Source organism: Choloepus didactylus, chromosome 16, assembly GCF_015220235.1.
Source record: "Choloepus didactylus isolate mChoDid1 chromosome 16, mChoDid1.pri, whole genome shotgun sequence".
Classification (NCBI taxonomy): domain Eukaryota; kingdom Metazoa; phylum Chordata; class Mammalia; order Pilosa; family Megalonychidae; genus Choloepus; species Choloepus didactylus.
In genome coordinates, this window is record NC_051322.1 from 47,129,301 (window position 1) to 47,156,613 (window position 27,313).

The 27,313-nt window shown below is 34.6% G+C and overlaps 1 protein-coding gene across 3 annotated transcripts in view; it reads left to right on the forward strand.

Annotated features, from left to right (window-relative positions):
* The window catches only part of CCDC178 (coiled-coil domain containing 178), a 513,958-nt gene that overhangs the window by 56,000 nt on the left and 430,645 nt on the right, over window positions 1-27,313 (forward strand). For all 3 annotated transcript variants that reach the window (XM_037806200.1, XM_037806202.1, XM_037806201.1), the window contains exon 5: window positions 17,464-17,486. In XM_037806200.1, coding sequence (XP_037662128.1) covers window positions 17,464-17,486 — 23 coding nt within the window. The remainder of the gene's footprint in view (window positions 1-17,463; window positions 17,487-27,313) is intronic.

Genomic DNA, 27,313 nt, shown 5'->3' on the forward strand with positions numbered 1-27,313 from the left:
CCATTTGTATATCTTCTTTAGAGAGATGTCTATTCAAGCCTTTTGGCCATTTTTTGATTGGATTGTTTGTCTTTTTTGTTGTTAAGTTGAAGGATTTCTTCATATAGTCTGGATATTAAAACTTTATCAGATATGTGGTTTCCAAATATTTTCTTGCATTATGTAGGTTGTTGTTTTACTTTCATGATAAAGTCATTTGAAGAACACAAGTTTTTAATTTTGATGAGGTCCCATTTATCTATTTTTACTTCTGTTGCTTGTGCTTTGGGTGTAAAGTCTGGGAAACCATTGCTTAATGCACAGGTCCTGAAGATGCTTCCCTGCATTTTCTTCTAGGAATTTGATAGTTCTAGCTCTTATATTAAGTTCTTTGATCCATTTTGTGTTTAGTTTTGTATATGGTGTTAGGTACGGGTTCTCCTTTTTGTTGAAAATGGAGATTCAGTTTTCCAGAATCATTTGTAGAAGAGACAGTTCTTTCTGAATTTAGTGGTCTTTTTCCTTTCCAATTTGGATGAAATTTATTAATTTTTCTTGCCTAATTGCTGTGGCAAAAACTTCCAGTACAATGTTGAATAACAGTGGTGATAGCAAGCATCCTTGTCTTATTCCTGATCTTAGAGGGAAAGCTTTCAGTCTTTCACAATTAAGGAGAGTGTTAGCTGTGGGTTTTTCATATATGCCCTTTATCATATTGAGGGAGTTTCCTTCTATTTCTGGTGTTCTAAATGTTTTTATCAAGAAGCAGTGCTATTTGGGGAATTCCTGATATTCTCGCAAGCATTGGGGACTACCATTTTCGTAGGCCAAGCCCTCAGTCTTGGAGCTTGTCCTTATGAAACTTATTCCTGCAAAGGAGAAGCTACACTTACTTACACTTATGCCTTAGAGTCACCCCCAGAGAACAGCTTTTGTTGCTCAAGTGTGGCCTCTCTCTCTAAGCCCACTTTGCAGGTAAATGCACTGCCCTCTCCTCTACATGGGATATTATTCCTAGGGAGGTGAATCTCCCTGGCAACATGGGACATGGACTCCTGGGGATGAGGCTGGCCCTGGCATTGTGGGATTGAGAAAACCTTCTTAGACCAAAAGGGGGAAGAGAAATGAAGCAAAATAAAGTTTCAGTGACTAAGAGATTTCAAATAGAGTTGAGAGGTCTTTCTGGAGGTTATTCTTATGCATTGTATAGATATCCCTTTTTAGTTTTTAGTGTATTAGAATAACTAGAAGGAAATACCTGAAACTGTTGATCTGTAACCAAGTAGCCTTGATTCCTGGAGATGATTGTATAACCACATAGCTTTTGTGGTGTGACTGTGTAATTGTGAAAACCTTGTGACTGATACTCCCTTTATCCAGTATATGGACAGATGAGTAAGAAAATAAAAGACAAAAATAAATAAATAATGGGGGGGGATAACTGGCATGGGATGTTTTTCATGTTCTTTTTATTTTTATTTTATTCTTATTTTTATTTTTTTTGGAGTAATGAAAACATATAACATTTGTTTTTGTTGATGAATGCACAACTGTATGATGATACCATGAACCATTGATTTACACTTTGGATGATTGTCTGCTATGTCAATATATCTCAGTAAAATTGCATTAAAAAAAAGCAGTGCTAGATTTTGTCAAATGCCTTTTCTGCATCAATTGAGATGATCATGTGGTTTCTATTCTTCATTCTGTTAATGCAGTGTATTACATCAATTGATTTTCTTATGTTGAAGCAACTGTGCATACCAGGGATAAATCCCACTTGATCATGGTGTATAATTCTTTTAATGTGCTATTGGATTCAGTTTGCTAGTATTTTGTTGAGGATTTTTGCTTCTATGTTCATAAGAGATATTGTTCTGTAGTTTTCTTGTGGTATCTCTAGCTGGCTTTCGTATGAGCGTGATGTTGGATACTTAGGATAAGTTAGGTAGTGTTCCTGCCTCTTCAATTTTGTGGAAGAATTTGAGCAGAATTGCAGTTACAGCTTCTTAGAATGTTTGGGAGAATTTGCCTGTGAAACCATCTGGTCTTGGGCTTTTCTTTGTTGGGAAGTGTTTGATTACTGATTCAATTTACTACTAATTGGCTTGTTGAGATCTATTTTTTCTTGAGTCAATGTAGGTAGGTTGTGTGTTTCTGGGAATTTGTCCATTTCATCAAGGTTATCTAATTTATTGGCATACAGTTGTTTACAGCATACACTTCTAGTCCTTTTTATTTCAGCGAGGTCTGTATTAATGTCCCCCTTTCCATTTCTGATTTTCATTATTTGTGTCCTCTCATTTTGTCTTTGTCAGTCTAGCTAAAGGTTTCAATTTTATTGATCTTTTTAAAGAGACTACTTTTGGTTTTGTTGACTCTCTCTATTGTTATATTGTTTTCTATTTCATTTATCTCCAGTCTAATCTTTGTTATTTCCCTCATGCTGCTTACATTGAGTTTACTTTGCTCTTCTTTTTCTAGTTCTTCCAGTTTTGAAATAGGTCTCTAATTTGATGTCTCTTCTTTTTTTTTTTTTTTAAATTCAGTTTTACTGAGATATATTCACATACCATACAATCATCATGGTGTACAATCGACTGCTCACAGTACCATCATATAGTTATGCATTCATCACCCCAATCTATTTTTGAACATTTTCCATACACCAGAAAGAATCAGATAAGAATAAAAAATAAAAGTAAAAAAGAACACCCAAATCATCCCCCCCATCCCACCCTATTTTTCATTTAGTTTTTGTCCCCATTTTTCTACTCGTCCATCCATACATGGGATAAAGGGAATGCGATCCATAAGGTTTTCACAAGTACACTGACATCCCTTGTAAGCTACATTGTTGTACAATCGTCTTCAAGAGTCAAGGCCACTGGGTTGGAGTTTGATAGCTTCAGGTATTTACTTCTAGCTATTCCAATATATTAAAACCTAAAAAGTGTTATCTATATATTGCATAAGAATGTCCCTCAGAGTGACCTCTCGACTCCATTTGAAATCTCTCAGCCACTGAAGTTTTATTTTATTTCGTTTTGCATCCCCCTTTTGGTCAAGAAGATGTTCTCAATCCCATGATGCCGGATCCCGATTTGTCCCCAGGAGTCATATCCTGCGTTGCCAGGGAGATTTACACTCCTGGGAGTCAGGTCCTACGTAGAGGGGAGAGCAGTGAGATCACCCACCAAGGTGGCTTAGTTAGAGAGAGAGGGCCACATCTGAGCAAAAAAGAGACACTCAGGGGAGACTCTTAGGCACAATTATAAGCAGGTTTAGCCTCTCCTTTGCAGTAACAAGCTTCACAGGGGCAAGCCCCAAGACAGAGGGCTCAGCATATCAAGCCGTCAGTCCCCAATGTTTGTGATAACATCAGCAACAATCCAGGTGAGGAAGTCCAACACTTCCGCATCCTCCCCCAGCTCCTCAGGGGGGCCTGCATATATATTTTTATTCTCCACCCAGTTTACTTTGGGATATGTTGCTATTTCACTCTAACCTATATAGACCTACTGTATCTTACTTCCTATTCAAAGTTCCATGTAATTGTGGTGTTTGAATGAGCTGACTGGAGAAGTTATATTGTTTAGAAAATATAGATCCTGCACCAAATAAACAGCTCTTCCCTTGGTTTACATGGAAGTTGAAATTTTAACACACAGTTTCAACCTTTACCCTTTGGCCCGATTTGCCCTAGTCTTAACCAGATCTGCTTTATTCATATTTCTAATTAAAGTCTGGGGTCTTTTTCAGTTTTTTTTTTTTAACAGTTGCTGTATGAGTTAATACTGACATTCACATCTGCTGAGCTCTAGCTCTGAGTTTCAGATGTCACACAGATACCCAATGTTCCAGAGACCAATCAGGTTATACACCAAGGGATCAACATCTCAGAGTTTGTAGATAGCCATTACAATTCAGGAATAGATTTGATTGCTCTACAATCTAGGGACCATTACAATAATCATTTCCCTGTTAGGCTGTGCTCTAAGATTCAATTGTGAGTTTACACATGGTAGTTTGTCCATGTTGGTGAGGGATTATAGTGTTTACCTTTGTTTCTGGTGTACTTCATTCAAAATGCTGTCTACAGGATCCATTCACCTTACATGTGTTACAACTTCACCCTTTTTCGTAGTAACTCAGTCTTTCATTGTATGCGTACACCACAGTTCACCATTCTGTTCCTCTTGATGTACCCTTAGGCCACCTCCACCTGCTGCAAATCATGAATACTGCCTTCATAAACACCGACATGCAAATGTCCATTCATGTCTCTGCTCTCAGATCTTCCAAGTACATACCCCATATTGAGGTGGCAGGACCTTATGGCCCCCACATACTTAGCTTCTTGTGGAACCACCACAGTGACCTCCAGAAAGGCTACACCATTCTGCCTCATCAACAGTAAATAGTTACCGTCCTCTCTCCATGTTTTCTCCAGCACTTTTAACCCTATTTATATTTTTTCCTACAATTTTATAGAAATCTATTCACACACCATACAGTTATCCACAGTGTACAAGCAGTTGTTCATGGTATCATCACATAGTTGTACATTTATCATCCTAGTCAGCACTTGAACATACTGATTATTATGAAAAACTTTTTTCTTGGCAAATAATACAAACAATGATAAAAAGAAAAATAAACTGTCAAAAAATACAATATACTGTCCCTTTTTCAACACTCTGCATGGTTGACCTTCATTTGTTCTCCCACCTGTGAGAACATTTTTATATTTGTACATTTAGTTACAGTCATTGGCCACTCCAGTTTTTGCCAAGTTGTACAGTCCCATCTTTATCATCTGTCTTTACCTCTGGTGTCATACATCCTCCTATCCCACCTCTTTCATCTTGACTCACGGACTTCTTTTGTTTAGTGTGCTTAAAATATTGTGCTACCATCACACAGTGTTATGCTATCTATTTCTAGATCTATATAATCAATCCTCCTGAACACTCCCTAGTCCTTCAGCATCAAATGCCTGATCTCTACCCTCTTTCTATCTCCTGGTAGCCTGTGTTATCAGCTTTTAACTCTCAAAGTTTGCTCAGTAATGTTACTTCATATTAGTGAGACCATACAGTATTTGTCCTTTTGTTTCAGGCTAATTTCACTCAACATAATGTCCTCAAGATTCATCCACATTATTATATGTTCCATGTTTTTCTTCTGTCTTACACCTGCATAATGTTCCATCATATGTATATACCACAGTTTGTTTATATACTCATCCATTGATGGACATTTGGGCTGCTTCCATCTCTTGGCAGTCGTGAATAATGCCTCAGTAAACATCGGTTTACAGATGTCCGTTTGTATTAACTTTCAGTTCCTTTGAGTATGTACCTAGCAATGGAATAGCTGGGGCATATGGCAGATCTATACTTAGCTTCCTGAGGAACCTCCACACTGTCTTCCAGAGTGGTTGCACCATTCTCCATTCCCACCAGCAATGAATAAGTGTGCCTCTTTCTCCACTTCCTCTCCAGCACTTGTAATTTTTTGTTTTTTTGGATAATGGCCATTCTGGTGGGTGTCGGATGATATCTCATTGTAGTTTTGATTTGCATTTCCCTAATAGCCAGTGAAGTTGAGCATTTTATATATGTTTTTGAGCCATTTGTATTTCCTCTTCAAAAAAGTGTTTGTCCATGTCTTTTGCCCATTTTTAAATTGGGTTGTTTGTCTTTCTGTTGTTGAATTGTAGGATTGCTTTACATATTTGGGATATTAAACCCTTATCTGATATGTGGTTTCCAAATATTGTCTCCCATTGTGTAGGCTGCCTTTTTACTTTTCTATCAGAGTCCTTTCATGTACAAGATTGTTTGATTTTGAGGAGATCCCATTTGTCTATTTGTTCTTTGATTGCTCACACTTTGGGTGTAAGGTCTGGGAAACCACCTCCTATCACAAGATCTTTACAATATTGCCCTACATTTTCTTCTAAGAGTCTTATGGTCTTAGTGCTTATGTTTAGGTCTTTGATACATTTCGAGTTAATTTTTGTATTAGGTGTGAGATAAGATAAGGGTCCTCTTTCATTCTTTTGGAAATGGATATCCAGTTCTCCAAACACCATTTATTGAAGAGGCTGCTCTGTCCCAGTTGCTTTTGCTTGACTGCCTTATCAAAGATCAGTTGTCTGTAGATGCGAGGATCTATTTCTGAATATACAATTCGATTCCATTGGTTGGCATCTCTGTCCTTATGTCAGTACCATGCTGTTTTGAGCACTATAGCTTTGTAATATGCTTCAAAGTCAGGTAGTAGTGTGAGATCTCCCACTTCATTCATCTGTCTTAAGATATTTTTGGCTATTCATGGCCCCTTGCCCTTCCAAATAAATTTGGTTATTGGTTTTTCTATTTCTGCAAAGTAATTTGTTGGGATTTTAATTGGTATTGCATTGAATCTATAAATCAGTTTAGGTAGAGTTGACATCTTAATTATATTTAGTCTTCCAATCCATGAACACGATATGTTCTTCCATTTTTTTTAGGTCCTGTTTGATTTCTTTTAGCAGTTTCTTATAGTTTTCTTTGTATAGGTATTTTGTAGCCTTCATTAAGTTTATTCCTAAATACTTGATTCTTTTGGTTGCTATTGTAAATGGGAGATTTTTTTTTTTTTAATTTCTTTCCTTGTTGCACATTGTTGTGTATGAGAACACTGCAGATTTTTGCCCGTTGATCTTGTAGCCTGCCACTTTGCTGTATTCATTAATTAGCTCTAATAGCTTTGCTATAGATTTTTCTGGATTTTCTATGTACAGAATCATGTCATCTGCAAACAGTGAAAGTTTTACTTCTTCCTCTCCAATTTGGATGCCTTTTATTTCTTTGTCTTACCTAATTGCTCTAGCTAGAATTTCCAGCCCAATGTTGAATAACAGTGGTGACAGTGGCCTCCCTGCCTTGTTCCTGATCTTAGAGGGAAAGCTTTCAGTCTCTCTCCATTGAGTATGGTGTTAGCTGTGGGTTTTTCTTATATTGCCTTTATCATATTGAGAAACTTCCCTTCTATTCCTATTCTTTGAAGTGTTTTCATCAGAAAAGGATGTTGAATTTGTCAAATGCCTTTTCTGCATTGATTGAGATGATCATATGGTTCTTATGCTTTGATTTATTGATGTGGTGTATTACATTAATTGATTTTCTTGTGTGAACCAGGCTTGCATACCTGGAATAAACCCACCTGGTCACGGTGTATAATTCTTTTAATATGCTGCTGGATTTGATTTGTGGGTATTTTGTTAAGGATTTTTGCATCTATATTCATTAAAGAGATTGCTCTTAATTTTCTTTTTTTGTAGTATCTTTGTCTGATTTTAATATTAAGGTGATGCTGGCTTCATAGAATGAGTTGGGTAGTTTTACCTCCTCAATTTTTTTTGAAGAGTTTGAGCACAATTGGTACTAATACTTTCTTGAATGCTTGGTAGAATTCACATATGCAGCCATCTGGTCCTGGGCTTTTCTTTTGGGGAAGTTTTTTGATGGCTGACTCAATCTCTTTACTTGTGATTGGTTTGTTCATGCTTTTCTAGGACGTTGTCCATTTCTTGTGAGTTGTTTAGTTTATTAGCATATTGTTGCTCATAGTGTCTTCTCATTATCTCCTTTGTTTCTACTGTCAGTAGTTATGTTTCCTTTCCTGTTTCTGATTGCATAAAGCATCTGTTCTCTCCCTCTCTCCCTCCCTCCCTCCCTCTCTCTCTCTCTCTCTCTCTCTCTCTCTCTCTCTCGTTATCCTAGCTAAGGGTCCACCAATTTTGTTGATTTTCTCAAAGAGCCAGCTTCTGGTTTTGTTGATTCTTTCTGTTGTTTTGCTGTTCTCAGTTTCATTTATTTCTGCTCTAATCTTTGTTATTTCTTTTCTTCTGTTTACCTTGGGGTTAGTTTGGTGTTCTTTCTCTAGTTCCTCCAGGTAGACAGTTAATTCCTCAATTTTTGCTCTCTCTTCTCTTTTTCTCCTATCCTTTGATGCACCTGCTTTGCTGCATCCCATAAGTTTTGATATGTTGTGTTTTCATAGTCATTTGCCTCAAGGTATTTACTAATTTCTCTTGTAATTTCTTCCTTTCCCCACTTTTCTAAGAGTATGTTGTTTAGTCTCCATATATTTATGAATTTTATGATCTTCTGCATGTTTTTTATTTCCAAGTTCATTCCATTATGATCTGAGAAAGTTTTTTTTTTTATATAATATCAATATTTTTTAGTTTGTTGAGAATTATTTTGTGACCCAACTTGTGGTCTGTCCTACAGAATGTTCCACTGAGCACTTGAGAAAAATGTGTCTCCTGCTATTGTGGGGTGTAGTGTTCTATAAATGTCTGTCAAGTCTAGTTCATTTATCATACAATTCAGCATATCCGTTTCCTTATTGATCCTCTGTCTAAATGTTCTATCCATTGATGAGAGCAGTGTATTGAAGTCTCCAGCTATTATTGTGGAGTTATCTACTTCTCCTTTCAGTGTTCTCAGTGTTTGCCTCATGAATTTTGGGGCACTCTGACTTGGTGCATAAATATTTATGATTGTTATGTTTTCTTGATGAATTGACCCCTTTATTAATATATAGTGTCCTTCTTTGTCTCTTCTAATTGTTTTACTTTTGAAGTCTACTTTGTCTGATATTAATATAGCTACTCCCGTTTTTTTTCTGATTGCTGCTTGCATTAAATATCTTTTTCCAACCATTCACTTTCAGCCTGTGTTTGTCCTTGTGTCTAAAGTGAGTTTCCTGTAGACAGCATATTGATGGGTCCTGTTTTTTTAATCCATTCTGCCAGTCTGTGTCTTTTTATTGCGGAATTTAATCCATTAACATTTAGTGTTATTACTGTACGGGCAGTACTTTCTTCTACCATTTTGTCTTTTTGATTTTATATGTCAAGTCTTATTTTTTCCTCTCTCTCTTTTTACCATTCCTGATAATCTTCATTTCTACCCTCTTCTCCAAACCTCTTCCTGTCTTTTCCTATCAGCCTGTAGCACTCCCTTTAGTATAAGTGTAAGGGGGTGTGGTGCCTTCAGTTCTCCTGGTGACCCTGAACCTGTTGGGAGCGTGGCTGACTGAAGCTGGTTGTTCCTTTTATCAGTATTTAATAAACATCTGTGTCCCTCATAACTGTTTTTTTTTTTATTAAATTCAGTTTTATTGAAATACATTCACACACACCATACAATCATCCATGATATACATCCACTGTCCACAGTATGATAACATAGTTATGCGTTCATCACCACAATCTGTCTCTGAACATTTTCCTTACATCAGAAAGAACCAGAACAAGAATAAAAAATAAAAGTGAAAAAGAACACCCAAATCATCCCCCCATCCCACCCCATTTGTCCTTTAGTTTTTATCCCCATTCCTCCACTCATCCATACACTAGATAAAGGGGGTGTGATCCACAAGGTCTTCACAATCACACTGTCACCCCTTGTAATCTACATTATTATATAATTGTCTTCAGGAGTCCAGACTGCTGGGTTGGAGTTTGGTAGTTTCAGGTGTTTACTTCTAGCTATTCCAATACATTAAAGCCTAAGAGGTGTTATCTATATAGTGCATAAGAATGTCCACCAGAGTGACCTCTCGACTCCATTTGGAATCTCTCAGCATCTCATTTTGCATCCCCCTTTTGGTCAAGAAGATACTCTCAGTCCCACGATGCCGGGTCCACATTCATCCCCGGGAGTCATACTCTGCGTTGCCAGGGAGATTTACACCCCTGGGAGTTGGGTCCCACGTAGGGGGGAGGGCAGCAAGTTCACCTGTCGAGATGGCTCAGTTAGAGAGAGAGAAGGCCACATCTGAGCAACAAAGAGGTACTCAGGGGGAGACTCTTAGGCACCATTCCATACAAGTTTAGACTCTCCTTTGCGGTAACGAGCTTCATAAGGGCAAGTCCCATGCTCGAGGGCTCAGCACATCAAACCGCCAGTCCCAATGTTTGTGACAACATCAACACCAGTCCAGGTGAGGATGTCCAACACATCCGCACCTTCCCCCAGATCCTCGGGGCTGGGGAGGGGGAGGCTGTAAATATATTTTTTATTATCTGCCCAAATTACTCTAGGATGTGTCACTATTTCACTCCAGCCTATACTAACCTACCATATCTCACTTCCTAAAGTTCCATGCAATTGTGGTGTTTGAACAAATCGACTGTAGAGTTGTACTGTTTAGAAAATTTAGATCCTGTACCAAATAGATATCTATTCCCTTGGTCTCATATGAAAGTTGAAGTTTTAAAACACAATCAGTTTCAACCTTTACCCTTTGGCCTGGCTTGCCCTGGTCTTAACCAGACCTGCTTCATTCATATCACTAATTGAAGTCTGGGCTCTTTTTCAGCTTTTTTTTTTTTTTTTTTTTTGACAGTGGCTGTATGCACTAATACTGACATTCATATCTGTCGAGCTCTAGCTCTGAGTTTCAGGTGTCTCAGAGATATGCATTGTTCCAGAGACAAATCAGGTTATACGCTAGGGGATCAGCATCTCAAAGTTTAGAGATAAGCCTTACAATTCAGGGATAGAGTTAACTGCTGTAAGAGCTTACAATCTAGGGACTATTACAATTATTGTGTCCACGTTAGGCTATGTTCTAAGATTCAATTCTGAGTTTACACATTGTAATTAGTCCATATTGGTGAGGCATCATCCCTCTCACCATGTTTTCTCCAACACTTCTACTCCTATATATATTTTTTCCTACAATTTTATAGAGTTCCTCATAACTGTTTTTGACTATTTTCCGATGTTAGTATCGCCATCAGCTCTCTGTTGGTTACTAATTGCATGGTATATATTTTTTCCATCCTTTCACCCTCAACCTATTTTGAATTTAAGTCCCTTGCAGATGGCATATAGTTGAGTCATGCTTTTTGTCCTTTCTTTCAGTTTCTGTCTTTTTGCTGGAAATTTTAGTCCATTCACAATTGAAGTCACTACTAATAATAAATGATGTTTATCTGTCATTTTGCTATTTAGCCTTTGTAAATCTTATACCTTTTTCTCCTATCTTTTGACTTTCAACCTTCTTACCTGTTTGAATTTATGGTGAGATCTTGTAGTCAGCTTATAGATGGGTCATGCTTTTGTATCGATTCTGCCAATCCCTGTGTTTTACTGGAGAGTTTATTCCACAGGGCTTTATTTCTTTATTCTACTAGTGTTCTTTCACTTTTTTTAAAGACTTTGTTTGGTATGTCCACATTCTTGTCTTCTTCATTAGTGTTGTCTGATTTTTATCCTCATCCTTTGGATAGGCCATCATTTCCTGCTTATCTTGTACTCTTTTTTTTTTTTTTTTGCACACTGTATATTTTAATATTTTAAAATGTTAATTCTTGGATTTGTTCCTTAAGATATCTGTTTCTTGATTTTGTAACAGCTGATGATAAGACAGAGATTTTCTTGAGCTTCAGCCTTCCTGTCAGGAAGGTCTAACCAAGGCATATGCTGTGTGCAGTGTTTTCCCTGTTTTTCTGAGCCTCTGTTTTGTCCTGTGCTTTTATAGGACTTAATCATTTAAATATCCTGACTATATAAATACTAGGCACCTGAAGTTCTGCTGACCCATATCAGCTCAAAGAGCAATCAAAAAGAATCATTCTTTATTGTGTCATCACTTTCTTCTGCCAAAATGTTGCTATAGTAATGTTTTGTATGTTACCCTAAATTGTTTCCCTCTGCCAAATTTAACTCTTTCTTAAAATTTGGGTAACTTGTTTTCATTTTTATAAAAGACATCATTTTTATTGCACTATAAAGAGTTGGATCAAGATAAAATATTAAGCTTTACTCACTTGTTAAGGACATTAGAATTTTTAAAAAAATATTTAACAATTCATTGAAGTGCCTCTTAACCAGTTTCCTCCTGACAATCATGAAATTCAGCTTTAAATAGCTTCTCTAAGAACTATGGTATAGAACAGCCTGATGTAGGTTTCTGCATTGTTCAAGACCAAGGGATAGAATTTTCCTGATTATTAGTTTAGTTCATGGATCTGTGAATATGCTCAAGTGTTCATTTTGTTCTCTGCAAAATCTTCGTCTTTTTCTTATTGACTTATAAAGTTAATTTATTATTTTTAGTTGGTTATATGTGTTGTAAATATATATTCTGAATGTAACTTGTCTTTTTACTTTTAAAATTCTTTTATCGAAAAAATATAAATTTTAATCTAGTTAAATTTATCGTTTTCCCCTAATTTTAAGTGTTTTGTGTCCCTTGTTTAAGAATCTGACAAAGGCTACCCTTTGTCAGAGTTTTTTGACTGTACTTGGTAGTTTACTCTTCCATATAAATATTTTAATAATAGGCTTGCCACACTATTAAAAAAAATGTGTTGGAATATGTAAGGGTCACCAAAAACTTCTGCAACTTCCACAACAATTTCTTAAGCTATAAATACTTCAGTAACTAAGTCAATTCAATTCTAACTCTTAACTACCTGGAGTTAGGCCAGCTTCCACAGGTTAAGGCAGTATTCTCCAAGACTGCTTTTCAGGTACCAGTCACAAGTTCATGGACCCAGGCCATCTGCATTTTTGACCAACTGGCTACAAATTCAGAGATTCCCATCATCAGTGCCCTTAGGTTTGATACTTCAGTAGAATGACTCATAGAACTCATTGAAAGTGTTTTAGTTTTATTATAGTCTAAAGATACAAATAAGAATCCAAAGGAAGAGATACATAGGGTGAGGTCTACAGGGATCTCAAATGAGATGATATGATGTCTCCTCAAAAGTAGACATAATTGATAGAATCAATGTCAATGTTGTTGAACTCAATCTGCAGCCCCCTTCCCCTCCCAGAGGTCAGGGAGGTGGGCTGACATAAGGCTGTTCAAAACCCCAACATCCTAATCACCTGGGTGGTCTTTCTGGTATAGCCAGCCTGGACCCTAAGCCTGCAGGAGTAACTGGCCCCACCTTGTGACTCAGATGTTGTCTTGGGTAGACCATGATGAAAAAAACCCATTCCTGTCTCAGGAAATTCCAAAGATTCAGAGGTTGCTTTCTCTTTAACAGGGGACAAAGAAGACAAATTTTTCACTATACTATAGAATTTCAAACAATTGTATTCATCAGCTTTTTATTATGTAGATCAGTTTGGTCTCTTTCAGAGTTTTTAAATTCCATCTATTTTATTATGCTATCTTAGAGGAAACATCCACCTAGGACTGAGTAGGAGGTAATGGGGAAGAGAGGTGAGTTGATGAAAAGTGTAATGTTAAATTATTGATTTTGTAACATATATAGTGCATATGTATGTGTGTGTATATACATACTATATTAAAAATATATATATCTGTGTGTATGTGTGAATATAATTGTGTGTGCATATACATACAGATAGGTAAGTACATAGTGTCAACCTAGAAATAACAAACTAAGCTGCAAGGCAATAAAGACATTTATTTGGGGTCTTAGAATTGCAATTCAGGGAGCACAGATTCAGGTAGCAGCTCAAATTGTGCCCCGTCTTGGGGCTTCCAAGCAAAGATTTTTTAAAGAAAAAGATTTCATGAGTTGTTTGTGACTGGTGGATATTGGGAGTGTTCCACGTGTCCTTCAAGTCATTCAGTTTACTGATTTGTTTATCTTGTGGTTTGTTTATGGTGTGCAGATGTCCTCAGGGTTTTGAGAAACATTGTTGCTTGTGGCTTTGGATACTTTGGCAGTTCTAATACCTGGCTGTGATGTGCATAAAAGTAACTTCCTGAATGGCCTCCTAACTCCATTTTATATCTCTTAGCCGTAGTAACTCTGTTTTATTTCTTGTAATAATTGCAAAATTTTTCCTTTAGCTTAACCAGTCTTTTATTTATAGTATTTTTTCAGAAGGAAATTTTTATGTAATTGGATCTGTTATCTCATAACTGCTAGGATTTTTGTGTTGTTAAGAAGCTCTTTCTCATACCAAAATTATGAAAATGTTTTATTATTTCTAATTTTTTATCTTGTGCTTAGCTCCATAAACCATTTGAAGTTTTTTGTGTATGGCATGAGGCAAATAATTACTCAAATTGTCCCAATATCATTTGTTAACATTGTCCATTTCCATTGATTTGAAATGATTTATGATAAACCAAATTTTCATATATACATAGGCTTATTTTTTGTTTTTTCCTTATTGCTGCTCCATTCCAATCATGGACTGGAGTATTCTGTCTCCACTATCACATTATTTGCTATATTTTTGCTTTATGTTTGTGTGACTGATAATGCAAGTATCCCAATTTTTCCTTCTTTCACTTGGCCATTTCTCCAGATCAATCTTAGAAACAAGTTGCTTATTAATTATGAATTTGACTTTTGATTGACATTGCTTTCAATTTATGGATACCTTTAGAGAATAGATATCTTTAAATATTAAATCTTCTCCTTTAGGAACATGACCTCCATCTCTGTTCTGTGTAAATCACTCAATATATAGTACTGGTTCTCATTTTAAAAATTTCTCATATTCCTGCTTATTGCTAAGGGTTGGTAGTGAATATGCAATCATTTGCCTCATCATGCTTTTTGAGTTTTGCTTGTATGAAAACAGTTTATTTAATTTATATCTGATAGATTTTATTTGACTATCTTGAAATGACTAGATTAAAAATATTACCTCATCTGCAAATAATATCTTCCTTTATTAGCTTAACACTTGTTCTTTTGTCTTGTTACATTGGCTTGGAATTTCAAAACAAAATTTAATAAACAGTGATGAGAGCAAGTTCCTTCTTATGTTATTATGCTCCTTCTTATTCCAATATTGAAGAGTTAAGGGTTGATTATGTGTTCTTCCATTGGTATTTTTATGACGATAGGGAAGTCTTATATTTCAGGCAATAGAAGTGTTTTCCCACCAGGAATTGGAACTTGTTTTTTATGTATTTTATTTTAAATATATGACCAGATTTGATTTATTATTGCTTAATTATATACATTTTATCTATATAAATGAATGTTCATTTCATTTTCCTTTTTTTCCTTGTTTCTTTTTTTTTGCATTTCAACTGAAAGCTGTTATAGCTTGAGTTGTTTAGCCTCCATTAGAAATGAGTCCTTAAATTAAAATAAATTATAATAGAAATTATGTTTCTCTCTTCCATTTTAACTTTAAATAAATATAATTAAACTTCTCTTTCTCCTTCTTGTACATTAAGCAGTATTGGTTCCCCTTTCTGTGAGATGAGAAAATAATTATATTTCTATTTCTTTCAATATTCCTCATTTCTGCCTGTCAGCTCTGGACAGGGCATTCAAGATGTTTACATTCTGACATTCTAACAATTACATTCTAGTCTGAAAATTGGAATTAAGTCCTTTCTGCTTGGTTTGAAGTTTGACTCAATACTAAAAACCTATAAAGAGCATTTATAATGATATAATCAAAGAGTATGATTCTATGGCATTGTTTCTGCATCCTTTGCAAGGAGATTACTCTAAGACTCAAGGTCAAATGGACACTTTTCTCTCACATTCCATGATTTGATTGAAATCATGTTGTATTAGCCTTTTTTATATTTAAATTATGACATTATTTCACTAATTTTTTTATATTATAGAGAAAAGAGATATATGCCCTGACTTTATTATTTCATTCATTTTGATTCCTTCCACTATATCTGTTATATTTGAAGTAAATTTTCTTGTTTTCCATTCTTTAATTTTTTCTTCAAATATTTGTATAGTCTTCATTGTCCTTTGTGTTTATAAATGAAGCACCAGACTGATGATGGTCACTAGCATACTTTTTTCTTTTGTTTGCCTTTGTGTGTGTACATGTGTGTGTGTGTGTGTGTGTGTGTGTGTGTGTGTGTGTGTAATTTGGCAGCTTTCAGAGTCTACTTACACTAAAGATTTTTATCCAGTAAAAAGAAAGTATTACTGGGGCTCTTTGTTAGTACAAAGTAATGTTCAGGCAAGACATTTGAGGGCTGCTATTTTTGCCTAAATAAACTCACATTTTAATTTGTAGCACCTTAGAATATTTCACTGCTAGATGAATCCGCCTTTCATTTCCCTCACCCACTTGTTTAGGCCCATTTTGAAATTCTGTTAGTTACTGGCTCTATTTTGTTTCTCTCTATAACCATACTTTCCATCTTTAGCATCTTTTTAGGCAGATACTCAATTAGTTAGAGAGCTGTTCTTATGGCACTAACTACAAGGCAATTTCTTGGCTATGTATTTTGTCTTCTGGGGAAGAAAATCAGTAAGACTGGCCCATCTTATCTACAGGCAGCCTTCAGTTATTTACTATGATTATCACCTGTTTATTCCCCACATTGGGAATTCCTCATAAGCACCATAGAGAGCCCATTCCTCTAGCCTGAAATTGTTTCTGTTGGGGATTGAATCATACCCTACACAAAAGGCATGTATAGATCCAAACTGCTGGTCCTGTGGGTGTGAATCCACTTGTAAATAGGACCTTTGAAGATGTCATTAGTTAAGGTGTGCTTACACTGAATGAGAGTGGGCTTATTCCAATATAGCTGAATCCTTATAATCAAAGGAAATTGGACAGAGAAGGAAAAGTCTCAGGGAGCAGCCAGAAGATGGAAGTCAACAGAACCTGGAAAAGAAAAGAGAAGATGCTGTCTATGTGCATTGCCATATGATGGAAAAGCCAAGGAACTCCAAAGATTTCTGGCCAGCGAGAAGATACTAATAATCTCCAATTTATCTGTTCTGACTTTTACTATTTTTTCCTTTGGCTCTGTTTTCACAACCAGTCTAATTTGATCACTTTCTGTTTCTGAGAATCCTTCTAAAATATGTGTTCCAATGATTTTGCTGTGTGTGTGACAAGTATATACACATATGCACATATTTTTCCACATATTTTAGTTTTAGTAGCATTTGGAATAAAAGGAATGTAATTGTATATGCTTAATATAACATCTTGAATTGGGGCTCATCTTTGAAATCCATGGTATTTTGATTGTATAAACCTTGTGTTTTTTGATAATTGTGCCACATCTTACAGCCCAGGGGGCCATGAGAATGTATCTGTAGAACCAAGTATTTCGTAGTCCATAAGGGGGTTAACACTAGAGAAAATTAAATATTTGTTTAATTTTGTTTTTATCACTCTATGGTAATATATTAAAATTCAGTGGGATGTCATGTACTTCCAATTCTGTGAAAATTCGTTTGGGTTGTAATGGTTACTGAACTGGCCATTAATAAGAAGGGATGAGATTTAGAAACACATAGATTAAGGAGGAGAACAATTAGGTGGACATAATTATAAAGGGAGAGGAATAAGTAGGAAAATATTTACCTGTTTGGGAAACAACAGAGTTTAATTTGACAGACGTAAAGTATGATATGTGGAGTACAGATGATTTTATTAGGGAGTTGGAGTGAAAGTTAAGTTTACCTACTTTTAATGATAAATAAAAATTGATTTTTACTGCAATCTTTTATTTTGACAGTTGGAAACTGCATATGAAGAATGGTAAGAACATTTCATGCTTTTATTTTTTATTTTTTCATGTTGAAATTATTGATAATTACTCTGCTTCACAACCGTTTTCCTTCAAAAAGAACAGGAGCTTGAAAGCAGAATTTTTCACCTCAGATATTAAAATGTAGTTTTTAAATATAAGAATTAGAAAATCGCCCAAAATGGCAGAGTAGGGATTTCGAGGGTTCTTACCCTCCACAAAAACAAGAAAGAAGTTGGCAGAATCAACTTTTGCAGAACAGTGGAAACTAGGAAAAACTTACAAGCTGGGGAAAAATTATTGAAGAAAGAGTTGCTCCATTTTAGTAAGAGAGTTCTGTGGCATTTAAAATTGCCCAGTTGTCCTCCCCCACCCACTGAATTTTTGGTGGCTCTGAAGACAGCAGCCAATACATGTTCTTTTTTTGGATTTAGGTGTTTAGAGGATCTCTGGAAAAACACAGGCTGATCAGTAGGCTAATGTATCACAAATTTCAGTGATCACACACAGCAAAGAATGCAGACTTTACAAAAACAGTTTAGAAAAGCCACTATACAATCAACAACAAAGCACAGCAGGCAGCAACAACAAACTCCAGAGTTCCCAGGGCAGGAAATCTGATATTCATAAGTGTCACATTATAATATTCAGCCTATCTAGTTTTCAACAAAAAAATTATGATGCATGCAAAGAAAGAAGGAATTATGGCCCATTCACATGAACAAAAGAATTTAACAAAAGCTCTCTGAGGAAACCCAGACATTGAACCTACTAGCAAAGACTTTAAATCAGCTGTCTGAAATTTATTCGGAGATCTAAAGGAAGCCATAGAAAAATAAATAAAAAACACAGGATAATGATGTATCAAAAATAGAGAAAATCAATAAGAGGTATAAATTATTTTTAAAAGAAGCAAATAAAGTAATTATAGCACTCAAAATACAATGGCTGAAAAGAAAATTTCACTAGAGGAGTTCAACATCACACTTGAGCAGGAGTAAGATAGAATCGGTAACTTGAAGATATGTCAATTGAGATTAATTTATCTGAGGAATGGAAAGAAATAGGAACAAGAAAAAATGAGCAGAGTCTAAGAGAGCCACAGAACAACATCAATAGTACCAATATATCCATAATTGGAGTACTAGAGGAAGAGGAGAGAGAGAAAGAGACAGAAAGAATATTTCAAGAAATAAAGGTTAAAGCTTCTCAAATTCAATGAAAGACATGAATCTACCTATCTAAGAAATACAGCAAACTCCAAGCAAGACAAACTCAAAAAGAGCTACACCAAGACATATTATAGTCGAATTGTTGAAAGAAAAAGACAAAGAGAGAATCTTGAAAGCAGCAAGAAAGAAGCAACTCAACATGCATAAGGAATCCTCAATAAGATTAACAAATAATTTCTTTTCAAAAACTCTGGAAGCCAGAAGACAGTGGAATGGCATATTTAAAGTGGTGAAAAAAAAATCACCCACTAATTATGTATCTAGCAAAAGTATCCTTAAAAATAAAGGAGATGGGAAAATGGGGACAAAATTAGATGAAGAATAGGGTGGGATGGAGGGGATGGAGAGTTTTGGGTGTTCTTTTTTTTTTGCTTTTTTATTTTGAGTAAGGAAAAATTTCAAAAATTGATTCTGGTGATGAACACACAACTGTATAATGGTACCGTGAATACTTGATTGTATGCTGTGGAGGTTGTGTGAATATAACTCAGTTAAACTGTATTAAAAAAAGTAAATGAACAGTGGGGGAGAGGAGGGGAATGGGATGTTTTGGATGTTCTTTTTTATTTTTATTTTAATTTTATTTTTTTGGAGTAATGAAAATGTTCAAAATTTGATTGTGGTGATGAATGCATAACTATATGATGATACTGTGAACAACTGATTATACATCATTTTGAATGATTGTGTTATGTGATTTTATCTCAATAAAATTGCATAAAAAATAAAGGAGAAATTAAGACATTCCCGGATTAGTAAAAACGGACTTAATTCATCATTAGTAGACCTAGCCTACAAGAATGCTAAAAGGAGTTCTTCAGGCTGAAATGAAAGGAAATTGTTTGTAACTGGAAACCATATGAATAAATAAAGAACTATTGTAAAGGTAGCTTCTTAGGTAAATATATAAGCCAGGGTATTAAAAAACTAAAATATATACAAAAAATAAATGAGATAGGAATAAAAAAATCACTAATAACATCAATTAATCATAGAATAAGGCAGTACTACAATAATAGAACAAAAAAATGTAGAAAACAAATGGCAAAATGGAAGAAGTCCTTATCGATAATTGCTTTAAATAAAAAAAAGAAACTTCTACAATTAAAAGCTCAAGAGTGGCGCTGCTCTCCCCCCTATGTGGGACCCGACTCCCACGGTTGTAAATCTCCCTGGCAATGCAGAATATGACTCCTGGGGATGAATGTGGACCCGGCATCGTGGGACTGAGAGTATCTTCTTGACCAAAAGGGGGATGCAAAATGAGATGAAATAGTTTCAGTGGCTGAGAGATTTCAAATGGAGTCGAGAGGTCACTCTGGTGGACATTCTTATGCACTGTATAGATAACACCTCTTAGGTTTTAATGTATTGGAATAGCTAGAAGTAAATACCTGAAACTACCAAACTCCAACCCAGCAGTCTGGACTCCTGAAGACAATTATATAATAATGTAGATTGCAAGGGGTGACAGTGTGATTGTGAAGACCTTGTGGATCACACCCCCTTTATCTAGTGTATGGATGAGTAGAAAAATGAGGATAAAAACTAAAGGACAAATGGGGTGGGATGGGGGATGATTTGGGTGTTCTTTTTTCACTTTTATTTTTTATTCTTGTTCTGGTTCTTTCTGATGTAAGGAAAATGTTCAGAGATAGATTGTGGTGATGAACGCATAACTATGTTATCATACTGTGGACAGTGGATTGTATACCATGGAAGATTGTATGGTATGTGAACGTATTTCAATAAAACTGAATTTAATAATAAAAAAAAAAGCTTAAGAGTGGCAGAAAGGATAATCCTTTAATCACTTTAATCCTTACACACAACTAGTTTGAAAGTGAAAGGATGGAAAAAGATATTCTCTGCAAATAGTAACCATAAGATATCTAGGGTGGCTATACTAATTTCAGACAAACTTTGAAATTATAACTGTTATAAAAGAAAAAGAAAGGTAGTCTAGGTTGAAAAAAGGATCACCCCTTCAAGAAGATATAGCAATTACTGACATGTATGTACCTAACTACATACCCTTAAAATATGGAAAGGAAAAGCCCTCCATAATTGAAGAGAGAAACAGAGAGTTTACAGTGATACTTGGATATGTCATTTTTCTACTTTCCGTAATGGAAATAAACTGAAAAGGAGGTCAAAATGGAAACAGAGGACTAAACAATTTAAACAAATAGACCTAATTGACTAATATAGAACATTGCACCCAACATCAGAATACACATTGTACTCATGTGTAAATGGAACATCTTCATTATATACCAGACCACAAAATAAATCTCAATGAAATTAAATAGATTGAAATCATATAAATAATCTACTGTGACCCAACGGAATTAAACTAAAAAGAAACAGAAGGAAAATTGGAAAAGAAAGAAAACTATACAATTCACAGGTACATGGAAATTAAACAACATATTCTTAAACATCCAAAGGATCCAATAATAAATTATAAATGAAATTAGAAAATACTTTAAGACAAATGAAAAGGTTTAAGACAACATACCATAACTCAGGGGATGCAATGAAAGCATTACTCAGAGTAAAATTCATAGCTGTAAACATCAACATTTAGGAGTAGAAAGATCTCAAATTTACACCTTAAGGAATTAGAAAAAGGATAGCAAGATAAACCAAAAGCTAGAAGAATTAGGGAAATAATAATGAGAAGAGCAGAGATAAGTGAAATAGAGAAGAGGAAAAGAATAGCAAGTATCAGTGTAACAAAAAAGTTGCTTCTTGGAAAAAGTTGACAAAATTGACAAACTTTTACTGATCAAGAAAAAGACAAGACGCAAATGAGTAAAATCTGAAATGAAAAAGTGGACATTACTATAGACATATACATAACTAAAAAGGATTTAAGAGAATACTATGAACAACAGTACAACAAATTAGATAGCCTATATGAAATGGGCAAATTTCTAGAAAACATAAAATACCTAAACTGACTCAACAAAAAATAGGAAATCTGAACAGACCTATGGCAAGTAAAGAGAGTCAATCAGCAACCAAAAACCTCCCAAGAAAGAAAAGCTTGGGGCAAGATGTTTCCACTGGGAATTCTACCAAACATTAAAAAAAAAAAATTAACAGCAATTTTAAACTCTTCCAAAAAAAAAAAAAAAAAAAAAAATAGAAGAGAAGGGAAATACTAATTAACTCATCCTATGTATCCAAGATTACCCTTATACCCTAGCCAGATAAAAACATCACAAGAAAAGAAAACTGTTGACCAATATCCCTTATGAATATAGATGAAAAAATTCTCAACAAAATACTAGCAACCTGAATCCAGTGGCATAATAAAAGGATTATATACCATGACTAAATTGGATTTATACCAGGAATTCAGTGGTGGCTCAACATACAAAAGTCAATCAATATAACATACCACATTAATAAAAAGAAGCAAAAAGCCCCACTTGATCTTCTCAATTGATGCAGAAAAACATTTGACAAAATCCAACATCCTTTCATGATGAAAAAACTAAGAACAATAGGAATGGAAGGTATCTTCCTAAACATGACAAAGGGTATGTATGAAAAAGCTATAGAGACACTATACTGTATGGTGAAGACTGAAAAATTTACACCTAATATCAGGAAGAAGAGAAGGTTGGCTACTTTTGCTATTTCTATTCAACATTGTATAGGAAGTGATAGCCAGAGCAGTTAGGAAAGAAAAAATAAACAAAAGACATCCATGTTAGAAAAGAAAAGTATAATTATCTTTATCCACAGATGATACAATGTAATAGATCAAAAATTCTAAATAATTCACCCCCACAAAGTAACTATTAGAGATAATCCAATTTAATCAATTTGCATAATACAAGAGCAACATGCAAAAGTCAATTGTATTTCTATATATGGAAATGAACAATCCAAAAATTAAATTAAGAAAACAATTCCATTTGCAATAGCTTCAAAGAGAAAAAAATTCTTAGGAATAAATTTTACCAAAGAATTACAAGACTTTTACACTGAAAAGTTAAACACATTACCAAATGCAATTGAAGAGACCTAATAAGTGGGAAGACACCCCATGTTCTGGGATTGGAAGACATGATATTGTTAAAAAGGCAGCACTGTCCAATGTGATCTGTAGCTTCTATCCAACCTTTGTCAACATTCCAATGCCTTTTTCCTAGATATAGAAAAGCTTATCCTAAAATTCAAATGAAGTTGCAAGGGACCCCAAATATAAAAAGCAATCTTATAAAACAAAAACAAAAAGCAGCAAAAACAACAAAAACAACAAAGTTGGGAGCCTCACATTTCTTAAATATCATAGATGGAAAGTTCACATTTCCTTATATCAAAGTTTTCAACAAAGCTACAGTAATCAAAAGAATGTGCTACTGGCATCAGGATGAAAATATAGAGTAATGGAATTGAGACTGCAGAAATAACCCATTTATCTATGATCTACTGATTTTTGGTAAGGGTACCAAATCCATTCAATGGAATAAAAATAATCTCTTCAACAAATGGTGGCTGGACAACTGGATATCCATATGCAAAAGAATGAGGTTGAATCCCAACATCACACCATTATTTGTTTGAAATAACAAAAGTAATTTCAAAATGTATTAAAAAATTCAATGTAAGAGCTAAAGCTATAAAACTCTTTGAAGAAAACATAGAGGTAAATCTTTATGACCTTGGATTTGAAAATGTCTCATTAGATATGACACCAAAAACACAAGCAACAAAAGAAAAATTAGTTAAATTGGACTTCATTATAACTGTAAACATTTGTGCATCAAAGGACATGATCAAGAAAGTGAAAAGACAACCTACAGAATGGGAGAACATTTCAAATTATAATCTGATAAGGATACCTACAACATATAAAGAACACTTACAACTCAAAAAAAAAAAAAAAAAAAAAAAAGCCCAATCTAAAAATAGACAAGGGACTTTAATGGGCCTTTCTCCAAAGATGATATGCAAATAGCTGCCAGCACATGAAAAGATGCTCAATATCATTAATCACTAGGGAAATGCAAATCATAACCACAACGAGATTCCACAACTACTAGGACAGCTATAATAAAAAAGACGGACAATAACAAGTGTTGGTGAGGATGTTGAGAAATTGGAACCCTTGTACATTGCTAGTGGGAATGTAAAGTGACTCAGACACTATGGAAAACAGTTTAGCAGTTACTCAAAAAGTTAAACATCTAGTTAATAGAGAGCTAGGTCTTTGACTTCTATGTTTATATCCAAATAATTGAAAATTTTTCTTCAAACCAAAACATGTACATGAATGTTCATTGCGTCAATAATCAAGAAAGTCAAAAGGTGCAAAAAATACAAATGTCCATCAACTAATGAATACATAAACTAAATGTGATATATCCGTATAGTGGAATAAGTTTCAGTCATGAAAAGAGGTGAAGTACTGATACATTCTACTACATGGATGCATTTCAAAACTATTACGCTAAGTGAAAGGAGCCAGACACCAAGGTTGCATCTTGTATGATTCCATTTATATGAAATATCCAGAATAGATAAATTCATAGTGGCTAAAAGAAGATTAATGGTTATGAGGGAGTAGATGAGGTGACATGAAAGAAGGAGAGTTTGCTTAATTCCTGTGGTGTTTCCCTTTTCAGTGATGAAAATGTTTTGGAAGTAGTTAGAGGTGATGCATATACAACATTATGAATGCACTAATTTTGTACACTTTAAAGCTGTTAATTTTATGTTATGCAAATTTTATCTAAGGAAAATCATAATTAAAACAAATTTTACTTGTTAAGAAAAACTGAATTTTAGAAGAAAATACACAGAGGCTTCATTATGTATAAATAATTTACTGTACTATGTAGTTTGTATTAAAAGTCAGTGCAGTAAAGAAGATATACAAATGATCAGAAAACACATGAAAAGATACTCAACATCATTAGTCCTCAGGGAAATGCAAATCAAAACCACAATGAAATACCATTTCACACACATTAGAATGGTTGCTATTAAAAAATGAAAAATAACAAGTGTTGGAGAGGATGCATAAAAATAGGAACACTCATTCATTGTTGGTGGAGATGTAAAATGGTGCAGCCACTGTAAAAGACAGTTTGGCAGTTCCTCAGAAAGCTAAGTATAGAATTACCATATGCCTCGCAATCCCACTATGATGTATATACCCAAAAGAGTTGAAAGCAGGGGCTCAAAAACAGATATTTGCACACTGTTGTTCATAGCAGCATTATTCAAAATTGCTGAAAGATGGAGCAACCCAAGTGTCCATCAATCAATGAATGGATAAATAAAATGTGGTATATACATTTAATGGAATAATATTCAGCTATAAAAAGGAAGTCCTGATACATGTGACATGGATGAACCTTGAAGACATCATGTTGAGTGAAATAAGCCAGACACAGGACAAATATTGTATAATTTCGCTGTTTTGAAACAACTAGAACAAGCAAACTCATGAAGTTAGAATCTAGAATATAGGTTAACAGGCGTTGGAATAGGGAATTGGAAGTTAAGGCTTAAAATGTACAAGTTTCCTTGGAATGATGGAAAAAAAGTCAGTGGAGAAAGAATTACTTAATAATTACACTGGGACAATTTAACTATTTTTTAAAAGCAAACACAGGAAAAATATATCATGTTCTTCAACAAATATATATTTTAAATGAAAATTAAAAATAATGGAAAAAATATAATGAATGTTTCCCTAATCGCAGAATTGGCAGGCATTCCTAAATAAATTGTGGGACACCAATAAGATTGAACATTATGTAGCCATTAGTAGTCAAATAAGAAGAAAAAAATGTGATTAACCAAAATTATAGGACTCAATTTTATAAAAATTAAAATGTCACTAGAACATACATTTTATATTATCTCTGAAAAGAATGAATGGCTATCAATTATATTATTTTTATGATTTTTGGTATATACCACTTTCTTGCATTAATTGATAATACTTTTTAATAAGAAAAAAGAAATGATTTTCTTAAAATTAAAAAGGAAACTCTGCTTTGATATTGATAAAGATTTTCTCATAACTTCTATTAGTGAAAAAGTACCTTGTTAAATACAATGTAGAACATTCTAGGATTCTAGAATAAGACCAGAGAAATACCAATATGAAAATATTTTGTTACTCAACAGATACAACTTTAGCTAGAAAGAAATTTTAGGAAAGAGATAACATTAATTTGGATATTTTCCTAAAAACTTATTGGAAACCAGATTTGAAATGGTTATGTTTACTCCTTGTTTTATATTAGTTCCTCAGAAACTGCTAAACTGAAATCAGAGAAATAGTTCATCCTTATTGTTCTCCTTAAATACCCTTATCCTGACAGCAATACTCTCCTAGGAAAGCAGTTTTTTTTCTAAACAACTCAGGAATAGATGTAACTGCTATAAGAGCTTACAACCTAGGAAACTCTACCATAAGCCTTCCCCTGATAACCTGTGCTCACAGATTCAGTTGTCAGAGTTTATGCACTATTGTTAGTCCTAATATTAGTGAGGCATTATAATTTTTGTCTTTTCATTTCTGGTTTATTTCACTCAACATACTCCTCAAGGTCCATTCACCTAGTTGCATACCTCACAACTTCATTCCTGCTTGTAGCTGCTCACTATTCCATTTTATGTACATAACCCAGTTCGCCTTCTGTTCATCAGTCAGTGTACCCTTAGACAGCCTCCATCCATTGCGAATCATGAATACTGCAGCCATAAACATCAGTGTGCAAATGTCTATTTGTGTCCCTGCTCTCAGTTCTTCCAAGTATATACCCAGTAACACGGTTGAATGATCATATGGCAGCTGCACTTAGCTTTCTGTGGAACGATCACACCGCCCTCCAGGTGGGCTGCATCATTCTGCTTCCCTAACAATACTAATTAGGTACTTCCCTCTCTCCACATTTTCTCCAGCACTTATATGCCTTTGTCTACTTTTTAAGCAGCTTTATTCACACACCATACATTCCATCCTAAGTAAACAACCAGTATAATCACATAGTTATGCATTCACTACCACGATCTATATGAGGACCTTTCCATTTCTTCCACAAAGAAAGAGGAAGAGGAGAAAAAAGAAAATAGGAAAAAAGAAAAAGAAAAAAAAGAAAAAAATAATGAATTAAAAAATTGAAGAAAATAAACTAAACTAAAATAAAATGCGATAAAAATGTCAGACCACACCACCACCACCTAGAATACTATACCACTCCCTTATATCCCCCTCTTATACACATTTAGCATTTGCATATTGCCTTTTTTACAATTAATGGAAGCATATTACCGTATTACTGTTATTTATTGACTCTACTTTGCATTGATTGTATTTCTCCCCAATACCATCCAATTTTTAACACCTTTCAAAGATGACATTCATTTGTTCTCTCTCGTAAAAACATTCTTATATTTGTACATTTAATCACCATCATTAACCACTCTAGGTTTCCCTAAGTTATACAGTCCCGGTCTTTATCTTCTATCTTTCCTTTGATGTAACACATGTCCCTAACCTTCCTCTTTCAACCATATTCACACTCATCTTTGTTCAGTGTACTTGCAATATTGTGCTACCATCTCAC